This window comes from Phymastichus coffea, unplaced genomic scaffold, assembly GCF_024137745.1.
Source record: "Phymastichus coffea isolate CEN01 unplaced genomic scaffold, Cenicafe_Pcof_1.1 PCOF00053, whole genome shotgun sequence".
Taxonomy (NCBI): domain Eukaryota; kingdom Metazoa; phylum Arthropoda; class Insecta; order Hymenoptera; family Eulophidae; genus Phymastichus; species Phymastichus coffea.
Window position 1 is genome coordinate 1,084,814 of NW_026706864.1, and position 13,298 is coordinate 1,098,111.

General features: G+C 35.7%; 3 protein-coding genes across 6 annotated transcripts; all 3 read left to right on the plus strand.

The window, feature by feature from the left end:
* The first annotated feature begins 1,245 nt into the window (after positions 1-1,245).
* Positions 1,246-4,556, plus strand: LOC131665624 (venom serine protease-like). 3 transcript variants are annotated; one of them, XM_058937651.1, is made up of 7 exons: positions 1,246-1,383; positions 1,435-1,769; positions 1,830-2,102; positions 2,169-3,519; positions 3,574-3,908; positions 3,969-4,241; positions 4,304-4,556. In XM_058937651.1, the coding sequence occupies exons 1-4, from the start codon at positions 1,335-1,337 to the stop codon at positions 2,340-2,342; spliced, it is 831 nt and encodes a 276-aa protein (XP_058793634.1). In that variant the 5' UTR covers positions 1,246-1,334; the 3' UTR covers positions 2,343-3,519; positions 3,574-3,908; positions 3,969-4,241; positions 4,304-4,556. The 3 variants fall into 3 exon arrangements, with proteins under 3 accessions (XP_058793634.1, XP_058793635.1, XP_058793633.1); XM_058937652.1 differs by lacking the exons at positions 3,574-3,908; positions 3,969-4,241; positions 4,304-4,556 and having other exon boundaries at positions 1,830-2,097; positions 2,169-2,308; XM_058937650.1 differs by lacking the exons at positions 1,246-1,383; positions 1,435-1,769; positions 1,830-2,102 and having other exon boundaries at positions 2,338-3,519.
* Positions 4,557-6,947: 2,391 nt separating this feature from the next.
* On the plus strand, positions 6,948-8,535 carry LOC131665589 (chymotrypsin-2-like). The gene is made up of 4 exons (XM_058937581.1): positions 6,948-7,044; positions 7,100-7,434; positions 7,495-7,764; positions 7,828-8,535. The coding sequence occupies exons 1-4, from the start codon at positions 6,996-6,998 to the stop codon at positions 7,999-8,001; spliced, it is 828 nt and encodes a 275-aa protein (XP_058793564.1). The 5' UTR covers positions 6,948-6,995; the 3' UTR covers positions 8,002-8,535.
* An 84-nt stretch (positions 8,536-8,619) lies between these two features.
* Positions 8,620-11,900, plus strand: LOC131665587 (venom serine protease-like). 2 transcript variants are annotated; one of them, XR_009302035.1, is made up of 5 exons: positions 8,620-8,816; positions 8,872-9,206; positions 9,267-9,536; positions 9,600-10,540; positions 10,623-10,783. XR_009302035.1 is itself a non-coding variant. In XM_058937580.1 (5 exons), exons 2-5 carry the CDS (start codon positions 10,814-10,816, stop codon positions 11,818-11,820), a joined length of 831 nt encoding a protein of 276 aa, XP_058793563.1. In that variant the 5' UTR covers positions 10,355-10,540; positions 10,623-10,813; the 3' UTR covers positions 11,821-11,900. The 2 variants fall into 2 exon arrangements, 1 of the variants encoding a protein (XP_058793563.1); XM_058937580.1 differs by lacking the exons at positions 8,620-8,816; positions 8,872-9,206; positions 9,267-9,536 and adding exons at positions 10,917-11,251; positions 11,312-11,584; positions 11,647-11,900 and having other exon boundaries at positions 10,355-10,540; positions 10,623-10,862.
* The last annotated feature ends 1,398 nt before the right edge of the window (positions 11,901-13,298 follow it).

A 13,298-nucleotide genomic window follows, 5' to 3' on the forward strand; every position in this document is an offset into this window, starting at 1 on the left:
GAAAGAAATGTATTTTGATACGAGCAATAAACGTGTATTTCGCAGATTTCCTGCTTAATTTCGGGTTAGTACACATGAATGTGAGAGCAGGTAGTTACTAAATAGGAAAAAAATTGTAGACATAATGAAAAATTTTAAACGGTTTTGTTAAAGTAAACCGTGTTCTTATTAAAAAATAAAATCTGCAAGAGGCATTTTAAACTTGAAATAAGAAAGTGAATCGTTCAGACGCATTGTTTTCCAAGCTTTTAAAAAGAGTTAGTCGAAAGGTGGCGAAATCGTTTGGTTTTCGTCCGACGCACCGTTGAGATGGCATCTCTGATTGCAATTTTCGATAACACATTGATTTTTGGCGACAGGGCGACAATGGAGCTCCAGTGATAAATGAGGAAGACCAATTGTCGCGGGATACTCTAGGAACTTCTGTGAAAGTTGAATTCATCTATCCGCAGATGTACGATAGTGTCTAAAAGGCGAACTACATGAGATGGGTGGTTAACTTGCAAACTAAAGAATAAATAGGATATGTAATATATGAATGCGCGTGCACGTGTGTAGGTATGATAACGGACGATGAATCGTATATGCATCCTACTCCAAAGACGAACTTCCAAATTAATGTGACTTTCAACAATAATTCCAATCAAGTATAACCTTTACAATTAGTTTCTAAAACCAGCCAAAGTATATATAGGTGTAGTGCAGTATATAAAATTTAACGAGCTAATCTCCTACATTTTGTTCATAGTAGTCGTTATATGGGTTCCAGTAAACTGCACACCGTTATGTGTAGCAATTTTTACTATTGCCCGAATATATCCCAAGATTATGTTTTCTAGTAACTTTTACTGTGGATAATGACAAATTTTATAATATCAATTTTATCGATGTGAAAGATTTACAGCATTATAACTGTACACGTATGAGTTCAATGTGCGAATTATTTTTGGATTAACGTTCGTCATGACTATCTTATTAAGAATATCACAAAAATCATTAAGTTGATGGCAATGAAAAATCAATCAATTATAATGTAAAGCACTGATTCTGATTTTTTAAATATACAAAAATAGCACGGAGTTGTTGAATGTACAGTACTATCACGTAGCTTTTCGAAATGATTGTCAACAATTCCAAGTCGTGAATTTGAACAACGAGTTATGTATCACGACACAACGATAAAACGACGATGCACATTAAAGCTCCACTCACGCATCTAACTCACGACTACCGTTGAAGATACCATAACTCAGCAGCTACGTTTTTTTTCGATTGACATTTATCAATAATTGGACCAATTCTAAACATCGCATTATTCCTGCTCATACGTAATTATGACAAATGAAGTGTACTGTTGTCTGCAAATTCTGGGATTCTTATTTCGTAAGTTGAAGCTAAAAATAAATAAATAAAATCTTTCAAAAATTGAAATAGATTTCAGCATTGCTGAACCAATAAGAGGTGACAACGTGGTCATGGCAAATGAAGGCGAATTTCCATTCGTGGCGGCGCTCATAAAAAAAACGAACTGCTCGAACGTTGAACGCGGCCTAATTTGCACGGGTGTACTCATCTCGGAAAGGCTCGTTTTGACAGCCGCTCACTGTTTCGAGAAGGTATCATTGGACGATATGCAAATTGTTTTGGGTTCCGTCGACCTGAGACATGGTGTGAGATATGATGTGAGTAAAAGGATAACTTACAACGAATGGGCAGAAATTGAAGGAGTTCATAAGGCAATAATAAAAAACGACATCGCCGTTATCAAGGTAAACCGAGATTGACGTGTTTTATTTTCCGTTGAACAATTGGGCAAAATTTGTTTAAAGCTCTCTGAGAAAGTCCACAAAAATGTGTCAATATCAGCTGAGTTCTCGTACAAAAAACGCTCCAAATTAGAGAACCGAAACGTGACAATGTTAGGATGGGGTCACACGAGTCTCAGCTCGAATAGAACTGTAAGATACTTAAGGAAGACAATTCTCACAGTATTGACTAGTGAAGAATGCCAACAAAAGATACACGAGCTGATAAATGAAACTGTTCACGTGGAAGACAGCGTCTTCTGTACCAAAGCTGAACCATTTGCTACATCAGGTTGTGTGAGTTAGGACGAATAATACAATGAACAGTTCGTTCAAAAGCTAAATATTTGTATATAAATCTAGGGTGACAGCGGAGGCCCTATTCTGACTGAAAAGCAAAAACTCGTAGCGATAAACTTAGGTGTATGTCCGGAATACACCGCATTGCTTCCACATCAGATGAATAATGTCGTCAACGTTCATACGGGAGTGTACTACTACAACACATTCATATTGGACATGTTATGGTATTTTTGAAAATGAATAATTGAACGGACAAGCTGCGATCACCTACGCAAAAACAATAATTAAAATGTATCAATCGAGGCTTGAGCTCGCGATTATTATAATTCCTCTTTATTCATCCATGCGATATGTACTCGGACTGTCACTTGGCTTTCTTCTTAGGTTTCTTTACGAATAGACGTGCATATATATATTTAATTATTTATTTATTGTCATGGCTATTGAATACATTTGCAAATATCTTGGATTATATTATTATGCGAGTATTGTTATACCAGATGTATGTATCACTTCCACATAAGGAAAACACTCAGGCACCAAACCTTGGATAATTAAATCAAAATAGTCGCTCATTTGCAATCAATCAAAAAATTTGTTTAAATATAAATCTTGGTTGCTCTTTGTTGGTCTTTCTGATGCAATTATCAACGATTACAAGAAGCATAACGGGGCTAAAACCAACTATACAACGTACATTAAAAACGGAAATTATTTTTCTGCGAGAGAGGATTACGGTTGTATATTCAGAAATTGAAACTTTTCGAAATTTAACCACTTAGTACACATGATTTCAATGATAAAGTAATCAAACGAAATAGCTCATGTGGCTCATACAAACGTTCGAAAACAATGTTACTACAGTACACGTTATTAATTAAATTAGCATATTTCAGTTATAGTAGTTCAAAAAAATTGTAACCCTCCAAAAGTCACGAGTACGTAAAATAAGAAAAATAGAGTAACTCTCAGAATGAAAAAGTACTAACATTGGTGTCAGTGCAATTCTGTTCGCGTAAGATGGTCGCAGGTGATGGCAAAACAGATGCAAGTCCAGAGTGTAGCGTAGGTACTATCGGCACACCCACTGGTGAGGGGCTGTCGTTTATTTTCGCCCGACCTTCTGCTGATCTATTAACGAAGGAAGAAAAATATTTTTATTGACGTTACGCGGTCGTTTCTCAGCAAAATAGCTGATCACGATAAAATCGGATCGGGGTATAAATAGCAATCCTGAGTTACCACTCACGACAACCGTTGAAAGTGCCATAACTCAGCAGCTACGTTTTTCACTTTCAAAGACACTATTGATAACTGGATTCAAAAGTATAAACGTTGCTTTATTCTTGTTCTTGCACAATGATGAGAAACCTCGTGCATTATTGTCTCCAAATTTTAGGATTATTATTTCGTAAGTTGAAACCGAAAACAAATAGCAACTAAATTTTGTTATAAATATAAACAGATTTCAGCATTTCCGAGCCATTAAGAGGTGCAAACGTGATTGCCGTAAAGGAAGGTGAATTTCCATTCGCGGCGGCTATGATAAAAAAAACCGATAGCTCGAACGCTGAACAAGAAGAAATTTGCACCGGTGTACTTATATCGGCAAGGCACGTTTTGACAGCTGCTCACTGTTTCGAAGAATTGCAACCAAACGACACGCAGGTTGTTTTGGGTTCCGTCGACCTAACAATTGGTACGAGGTACAATGTGAGTAAATGGATAACTTACGATGAATGGGAAGAAATTGAAGGAGTTCGTAATAGTTCACACGAAAAAGACGTGGCCATTATCGTGGTAAGTCGAGAATGACGTGTTTCACTTTCCGCTGAACAATCGCGCAAAATTTGCTTCAAGCTTTCCGAGAATGTCGACAAAAAGATAGCAAAACCTGCTGAGTTGTCGAAAAAAACTCGCCCCAAAATATGTCTTCGAAATCTGACGGTGTTAGGATGGGGCCAGACGAATCCCGACTCGAATGAACGTCCAAGATATTTGCATAAGGCAAGTCTTACGGTACTGACTAGTGAAAGATGCGAACAGATAGTATCCGGCCTAATGAATGAAACTATTACTCTGGAAGACAGCCTCTTCTGTACCAAAGTTGAACCATTCACCGGGCTGGTTTGTGTGAGTCAGAAACATTACAATAAACAGTTTGTTCAAAAGCTAATATTTGTGGATAAATCTAGGGTGACAGTGGAGGCCCGATTCTTACTGAAAAGCGGAAAGTCGTAGGCATAAACATAGGCATATGTCCGAAACAAAAGTATTTGCTTCCGCATCAGATAAATGATGTCGTCAACATTCACGCAAACGTAGCGTACTACAAGACATTTATAAAGAAGGTGTTGGAGAAATTTTGAATATCAATTACCACGAGTTCTAGCTGCTATGGAATTCGCGAAACAATAAATAAAATCCCTCAATTGCAATAAAAACTTGAGCCAATGATTATTTTGATTTCTCATTATTTACCCATTCCATATGTACATGTACCATCACTTCCCTTTTTTCTTATGCCAATTTTCTTTATGAATCTACATGCATATCTAAATATTGTTGTAATAACTAAAATGAATAGATTAAAATGCCTTTAATTGTATTACTATGCGGGTTCTGTATCAGATGTATGTATCATTTCCTGGACAGAATTATTTATTTAAAGATACTACTGATGTTTAGTGTGCTCATCTTCTTCATCTGTTTGTTGCATTCATTTTAATGCACGAATTTTAATCCAAACTTTTTTTTGGTGAAATGAAAATTCGAAAATTTAATATACATTGAATATTCTCTTAATATGATATGAGATTGAAAAATATTATCAATGAAGCTCTAAGTTCCTATCAGGCAATTTTTTGTTGTTGAAAATCCTCGATAGTTTAAAAAACGGCTGAACAAGTGATAAAGCGTAATATAAATTCTAAAAACATTAAAGTTTTCCATAATCATATTCCTCACGATGTAAATAATATATACTTTGGTGGACGTTCACGGTTGCTATAAGTGCATTTTCAAATATTTTTCTCATACTTCATGTAACTGAATAAAACCAAAATTATAAAACAATATTTTGTCGTGCTAATCCATTTCTTTTATCGCTTATTCTTAATTGAAAAATTAATTAAAGCGTCTGTGTAATTGAAGCATATCTTTTGCAAGCTTAATTTAATTATCAAGGTACCTGACGGTTTTTAATTTAAAATACATGATTCAATTCATGAAATAATATTAAATTCTTTCCAACTATACTCATAGACTTTTCGAACGTTCAATTATCTGCGAAAATCTGCAGTTATATATTATGATCACGTGACATATAAGATTGGCAAATAAGATAAGCAGAATCAGGTTCGATCATTTCAACCCACTGTCTTAAGAAATGGGGCAAGGGGCGGAGCAGCATAAGATTATCTCAGTAGCAATATTTTCAAAAAACAACTTCACGGCTGAAAGCTTATATATATAGTAAGGAATTAATGGTAAAGAGTGGGAAATAAATTAAGTTTACTTTTTTTTCTTAATTTTTAAAACTTTAGCAAACATCAGGCAGGAAAAAACAAAAGAAATAATTTTAAATTAAAAAAACAAACATGACATCCGATGTTGGAATCTATATGAGAATATAAGTAAACGTTTAATTTTTAATGCCTACTCAAATCTATTACTGTCACCTTGGAAGTCTGTCGCACCCAAGGGTCGAGAGTCCACATTGAATCACAAGCAGAGTATAAGGCAACCCGTTTTAAAAAGGCAAATTCCTGAGGAGGCTGCAGGTAGTATATTAGCGTCGTAAAAGACTACGCTAGAACAGTGCGGTTCTGCTTTTGGAGCCAGTGGAATCAATTTTGCCAGAAAAAATATCGTTTTTCAATTTACCTCAATATTTATAATAATGTTCTTATCGCAATTCTTTCACTTTCAATTTATTTACTTATAAAGTTGGAAATCACATGAATGTGATCAGAATCATGAAAGGCATCTCAAATCTGAGACCGCAGTGACCAAAACTCACCACATTATCGGATGTGTCGATTGTATCAAACTAATTAGAGAAATTAGATATTCTGAATTTAAAAAATTGATCAGATGCAACAGTTATGTTGTCAACGTTAAGTACTGCGCAAAGGTTGACGTCATTGAATAGTAATAAAATAAAACGCGATGGCGAGTAATTGCTAATCGTTGTACCGGAGTTTATAAACATTTCAGATTCGCGGAGATTGCAGCAATAATTAAAACTACCGAAGTTTAACAAAAAACTCGTGTTTGCGTGGTATCTACAATCCGAAAATTCTTAAAAGAAACAGAAAACCTCAGATAAAATTGTATTCGATTGTGAATGCATCGACGATTGGTAGATAGATAAAGGATGTGATAAAAGACATTGGAGCAGGTGTTTCCATTTTTCCGCCCATTCAACTAAACACGCTCCTACTTCGGCAGCCTCTCCAAAAGATATTGATTTCGACACAATAAGATTGACTTTAGGATGGTCTCAAAAATAAGTTCATCCTAGCCATTTCATTAAGGATGCTACAAGCAATATTACTTTGATGGCAATGAAAATCAGTTAAAGCACTGATTAAGATTTTTGAATTGTACAAAAAACAGCATGGAGCATGTGATTTCTTTCTCCACTCGATATGGATGTAGTCTTCCGAAATGATTACCGATAATGCCAAGTCGTGAATTTGAACGAGTTATGTATCACGACACAACGATAAAACGACGATGCACATTAAAGCTCCACTCACGCATCTGAGTCACGACTACCGTTGAAGATGCCATGACTTAGTTGCTACGTTTTCTTCTCCAATGATATTTTAATAATTGGATCCAAGAGTTTCACCATCGCTTGAGGTCTCTTCTGGTATAACGATGAGAAATTTCGTCTATTATTTTGTGCAAATTGTGGGATTTGTTTTTCGTAAGTTGAAACCAAAAATAAATACCAATCGAATTTCTGTTATAAATTGAAACAGATTTCAGCATTGCCGATCCAATAAGAGGTGATAACGTGTTTGCGGTAAAAGAAGGTGAATTTCCACTCGCAGCGGCTCTGATAAGAAAAACTGAATGCTTAAACGATGAATGTGACTTCATTTGCACCGGTGTACTCATCTCAAAAAGGCATATTTTGACTGCCGACCACTGTTTTGAAGAATTGCAACCAAACGACACGCAAATTATCTTAAACTCCATTGATTTGAGATATGGTACGAGGTACAATGTGAGTAAATGGATAACTTACGATGAGTGGGCAATGAAGAAACGAATTCATATAGTACTATACGATAACGACATTGCCGTGATAGAGGTAAACCATGAATTATGCGTATTGCATCAGGCAGAACAACTGAGTAAAATTTGCTTTAAGCTGTCGGAGGATGTCGACGACAAGCTGGTACCAGCTAAGCTGTCGAAGAAATCACGCTGCGAATTAAAGAACCGAAACGTAACGATGTTAGGATGGGGTCAGAGAAGTTTGAACTCTACAGAAAACCCAAGATATTTGCATAAGGCACAACTTCAAGTACTGAAGATAAGAGATTGCCAACAGATAATGTTGAAGCTGTTAAATCGATTAGCTGATATTGAAGACAGTTACTTCTGTACGAGAGCTGAACCTTTTATTTTGTTGGGTCATGTGAGTGAAGAATAATACAATGTACAACTCTTTGAAAATTTCAATATTTTTGTATAAAACTAGGGTGACAGTGGAGGCCCGATTCTCACTGAAAAAGGGAAAGTCGTAGGCGTTAACACTGGCATATGTCCGAATTACTTCACATTGCATCCACGGCAGATAAACAAAGTCGTAAACCTTCACGCGAGCGTACACTACTACAAAAAATTCATAAAGGATGTATTGAACGGTTTTTGAAAATCTCCCAAATAAAATTGAGACTAAACTAAACTAGCGATAACTTTTATTCCTATTTATTTATCCATGTTGTTTGTGCACACTATCATTACTCTGCTTTTTTCTAAGTGCTGTTTGTACATATATTCGCTTATTTATTGTCATCACTATTGAATACCTTTACAAATATCTTTGCTTGTATTACGATACAACTTTTGCAACTTGGCAGTTCTCAAATGAAATCAGGGCAACAGTGCAGAAATAAGTTGCATCCAGTACAGAATCATGTCAAACTTCATGCGAACAGGCGGTAGTACAATTCATTTATATAGAAGATTTACTGAAGATCAACTAAACTTCTATTGTCGCACATGTACAAGCACGATAAGTAAAAAATGTTTAAAATATGTTTCTTATAGCTAACTTATTAAGGATGTCACAAGAAATTATTACATTGATGGGAAAATGTACAAAGAACAACACGAAGCATGCAATTGCTTCGTTTTAGCTTAATTCGTCAATGCAGTATGAACGTACAGTAACTATCACGTGGTCTCTTGAAATGATTGTTAACAATTTCAAGTCGTGATATTCAGATTGAACAACGAGCTACGGAACGTGACACAACCATAAAACGACGGTGCACATTTAAGTTCCGCTCGTGCGTGGAACTCACGACTACCGTTAAAGATGCCATGACTTAGTTGCTATGTTTTCTTCTCCAATGATATTTTAATAATTGGATCCAAGAGTTTCACCATCGCTTGAGGTCTCTTCTTGTATAACGATGAGAAATTTCGTCTATTATTTTGTGCAAATTGCGGGATTATCACTTCGTAAGTTGAAACCGAAAATAAATACCAATTGAATGTTTGTTATAAATTTAAACAGATTTTAGCATTGCCGAGCCAATAAGAGGTGATAACGTGGTTGCGGTAGAAAAAGGTGAATTTCCATTTGTCGTTGCGCTCATCACGAAAACTAACTGTTCGAACAGTCATCGCAACTTCTTTTGCACTGGTGTACTCATCTCGAATAGGCACGTTTTGACAGCTGCTCACTGTTTGGAAAAATTTCAACCAAACGACACGCAGGTTGTTTTGGGCTCCGTCGACCTAACAATTGGTACGAGGTACAATGTGAGTAAATGGATAACTTACGCTGAATGGCTCAATATGACAGGAATTGTTAATGTACCCCGGGAAATGGACGTTGCGATTGTGAAGGTAAACCGAGAATGATACAAGTCATGTTAGGCTGAACAATCGAGTAATACGTGTTTTAAGCTGTTAGAGGATGTGGACAATAACGTGGCACCAGCTAAGTTGTCGAAGAAAACACGCTCTACATTATATCAACGAAACGTTACGGTGTTAGGATGGGGTCAGACAAGTTTGGACTCCACAGAAAAACCAAGATATTTGAAAAAGGCGCGTGTTACAGTACTGAAGAAGGAACAGTGCGAACACATTGTACTCGAGCTGACAAATAAACAAATTTTTGTGGAAAAGACCATCTTCTGTACCAAAGCTGAACCATTTGCTGTGCTGAGTTGCGTGAGTCAGGAATAATACAATGAACATTTCTTTTAAAAGCTAAATATTTGTGTATAAAACTAGGGTGACAGTGGAGGTCCAATCGTCACTGAAAAGGGGTCAGTCGTCGGGATAAACGTAGCCGTTTGCCCAGAACAAAGCCTAATGAGTCAGCATCAGATAAATCTCGTTATGAATGTTCACGAGAGTGTGGTCGCCTGCATGTCATTCATAAAGGATATATTACGGAACTTCTAATAATCATCGTATCGACGAGCAAGGATCGCTTTTGCAAAGCAATAGATAATATTATTGAGTTGGCGATTATTGTCATTCCTCTTTTTTCATCCATGCCATGTTAACACGTACCATCACTTGGCTTTCTTTTCAGTTCTCTTTGTGAAATGATGTCTATATATTTCTAGTTATGACTATTGAATACCTTTACAAATGCCCTTAATTGGATTACTATGCATCTTTCGTACCAGATGTATGTATCTCTTTTCCAAGAGGATTTATAGACAAATATCGATTGATGAAATTCATTTTCACGTGATAACACTTAAGCATCCAGCCTTGGTCAATTTAATTGCAATAGCAACTCATTTACAATTAGTGAAAAAATTTAATAAAACGTATAACTTGGTAGGCGAGGGCTGTACGAAAACAGAAAATAATGTATTGTATGAAACATAAGAGTATAATATCGTTGTGGATCGCTCCAATACGCAATACTTGTTTATAAATTAATAAAATAAAGTAAAGAAAAATAATCATTCGGTGATAGAGAAAAATAATTTTTCCAATGAACGTATGCTTTTATCATACCTACAGAAAGTTTTTAAGTTACATTTTTATTCAAAATCGTTTTCAGTTCTTTCATGACTAATTCCAGAAAATAAATGAAACAAAAACAACGTAAAATATATATCGACCTATAGTACCATGTAGTACTTGACACAAATTGTGAAAGTTACAAATCACAAGTCCGAATCGTTTTAATATTTGGTGTGTTCACTTCTCAGGTAAATTAAACGATAAAGAAGTACAGTACTATTACGTAGTCTTCCGAAATGATTACCGATAATGCCAAGTCGTGATTTTCAGATTTGACAACGAGATACCTATCATGACGCAATGACCAAACGACGATGCACATTAAAGCTCCACTCACGCGTGTAACTCACGACTACCGTTAAAGATGCCATGACTTAGTTGCTACGTTTTCTTCTCCAATGACATTTTAATAATTGGATCCAAGAGTTTCACCATCGCTTGAGGTCTCTTCTGGTATAACGATGAGAAATTTCGTCTATTATTTTGTGCAAATTGCGGGATTATCACTTCGTAAGTTGAAACCGAAAACAAATAGCAACTAAATTTTGTTATAAATATAAACAGATTTCAGCATTTCCGAGCCATTAAGAGGTGCAAACGTGATTGCCGTAAAAGAAGGTGAATTTCCATTCGCGGCGGCTATGATAAAAAAAACCGATAGCTCGAACGCTGAACAAGAAGAAATTTGCACCGGTGTACTTATATCGAAAAGGCACGTTTTGACAGCTGCTCACTGTTTCGAAGAATTGCAACCAAACGACACGCAGGTTGTTTTGGGTTCCGTCGACCTAACAATTGGTACGAGGTACAGTGTGAGTAAAAGGATAACTTACGATGAATGGGCAAAAATTGAAGGAGTTCCTCAAAGTTATGACTCAACCGACATAGCCATTATCAAGGTAATTCGAGAATGACGTGTTTCACTTTCGGCTGAACAATTGTGCAAAATTTGCTTGCAGCTCTGTGAGAATGTCGACCACAAGGTAGCAAAACCAGCTGAGTTGTCGGAAAAAACTCGCTCCGAAATATGTCTTCAAAACGTAACGGTGTTAGGATGGGGCCAGACGAATCCCGACTCGAATGAACGTCCAAGATATTTGCATAAGGCAAGTCTTACGGTACTGACTAGTGAAAGATGCGAACAAATAGTATCCGGCCTAATGAATGAAACTATTACTCTGGAAGACAGCCTCTTCTGTACTAAAATTGAACCATTCACCGAGCTGGTTTATGTGAGTCAGAAACAATACAATAAACAGTTCATTCAAAAACTAATATTTGTGGATATTTCTAGGGTGACAGTGGAGGCCCGGTTCTTACTGAAAACCGGAAAGTCGTGGGGATAAACAAAGGCATATGTCCGGAAGATCAGTATTTGCTTCCGCATCAGATGAATGATGTAGTCAATATTCACGCAAACGTAGTAAACTTTATGGCATTCATAAAGAAGGTGTTGGAGACATTTTGAATATAAATTGCCAAGAGGCCTAGTTGCGACGGAATTCGCGGAACAACAAATATATTTCAATGAATGCAATAAAAACTTGAGCCAATAATTAATATGATTCCTCTTTATTTACCATGCCATCACTTCCCTTTCTTCTTATGCCAATTCTCTTTATGAATGCACATGCATATCTAAATATGATCGTAATAAATATAATGAATACCTTTAATTTAATTGCCTTTAATTGCATTACTGTGCGTGTTTTGTATCAGATATATGTATCGCTTCCTCAATAGAATTATTTATTTAAAGATACTACTAATCTCTAGCGTGCTCATCTTTTTCATCTGTTTTACGCATCCATTTTAATGCACGAATATAGATTTAAACCTTTTTTTGGTGGATATACTTTAGTGGATATACTTTACGTTAGCGATTGCAATACGTGCATTTTCAAATATTTTTCTCATATTTTATGTAACAGAATAAAGCCAAAATCATTGTACTATATTTTGTCGTGCTAAATTATCGATTCGTATTATTATTGCTTATTCTTAATTGAAGAATTATTTGTAGCTATTCTTTCGAATAGCTTAGATGGAATCGAGGCATCAGACGGTTTTTATTGTAAGCTTAGTATATACGATTAAATTCATTAAATCATATTAAATTCATACCAGCTATACCGATACACTTTTCGAATGTTCAATTATCTGCGAAAATCTGCAGTTATATATTATGATCACGTGACATATAAGATTGGCAAATAAGATAAGCAGAATCAGGTTCGATCATTTCAACCCACTGTCTTAAGAAATGGGGCAAGGGGCGGAGCAGCATAAGATTATCTCAGTAGCAATATTTTCAAAAAACAACTTCACGGCTGAAAGCTTATATATATAGTAAGGAATTAATGGTAAAGAGTGGGAAATAAATTAAGTTTACTTTTTTTTCTTAATTTTTAAAACTTTAGCAAACATCAGGCAGGAAAAAACAAAAGAAATAATTTTAAATTAAAAAAACAAACATGACATCCGATGTTGGAATCTATATGAGAATATAAGTAAACGTTTAATTTTTAATGCCTACTCAAATCTATTACTGTCACCTTGGAAGTCTGTCGCACCCAAGGGTCGAGAGTCCACATTGAATCACAAGCAGAGTATAAGGCAACCCGTTTTAAAAAGGCAAATTCCTGAGGAGGCTGCAGGTAGTATATTAGCGTCGTAAAAGACTACGCTAGAACAGTGCGGTTCTGCTTTTGGAGCCAGTGGAATCAATTTTGCCAGAAAAAATATCGTTTTTCAATTTACCTCAATATTTATAATAATGTTCTTATCGCAATTCTTTCACTTTCAATTTATTTACTTATAAAGTTGGAAATCACATGAATGTGATCAGAATCATGAAAGGCATCTCAAATCTGAGACCGCAGTGACCAAAACTCACCACATTATCGGATGTGTCGATTGTATCAAACTAATTAGAGAAATTAGATA

Excerpts from the sequence above, each read along its gene's own strand:
- LOC131665624 (XM_058937650.1), top strand. The coding sequence starts at position 3,468 with ATGATGAGAAACCTCGTGCATTATTGTCTCCAAATTTTAGGATTATTA. Across the intron at positions 3,520-3,573 it reads AATTTTAGGATTATTATTTC|ATTTCAGCATTTCCGAGCCA; the intron begins GTAAGTTGAAAC and ends AAATATAAACAG. Across the intron at positions 3,909-3,968 it reads AAGACGTGGCCATTATCGTG|CTTTCCGAGAATGTCGACAA; the intron begins GTAAGTCGAGAA and ends ATTTGCTTCAAG.
- LOC131665589 (XM_058937581.1), top strand. The coding sequence starts at position 6,996 with ATGAGAAATTTCGTCTATTATTTTGTGCAAATTGTGGGATTTGTTTTT. Across the intron at positions 7,045-7,099 it reads AATTGTGGGATTTGTTTTTC|ATTTCAGCATTGCCGATCCA; the intron begins GTAAGTTGAAAC and ends AAATTGAAACAG. Across the intron at positions 7,435-7,494 it reads ACGACATTGCCGTGATAGAG|CTGTCGGAGGATGTCGACGA; the intron begins GTAAACCATGAA and ends ATTTGCTTTAAG.
- LOC131665587 (XM_058937580.1), top strand. The coding sequence starts at position 10,814 with ATGAGAAATTTCGTCTATTATTTTGTGCAAATTGCGGGATTATCACTT. Across the intron at positions 10,863-10,916 it reads AATTGCGGGATTATCACTTC|ATTTCAGCATTTCCGAGCCA; the intron begins GTAAGTTGAAAC and ends AAATATAAACAG. Across the intron at positions 11,585-11,646 it reads CATTCACCGAGCTGGTTTAT|GGTGACAGTGGAGGCCCGGT; the intron begins GTGAGTCAGAAA and ends GGATATTTCTAG.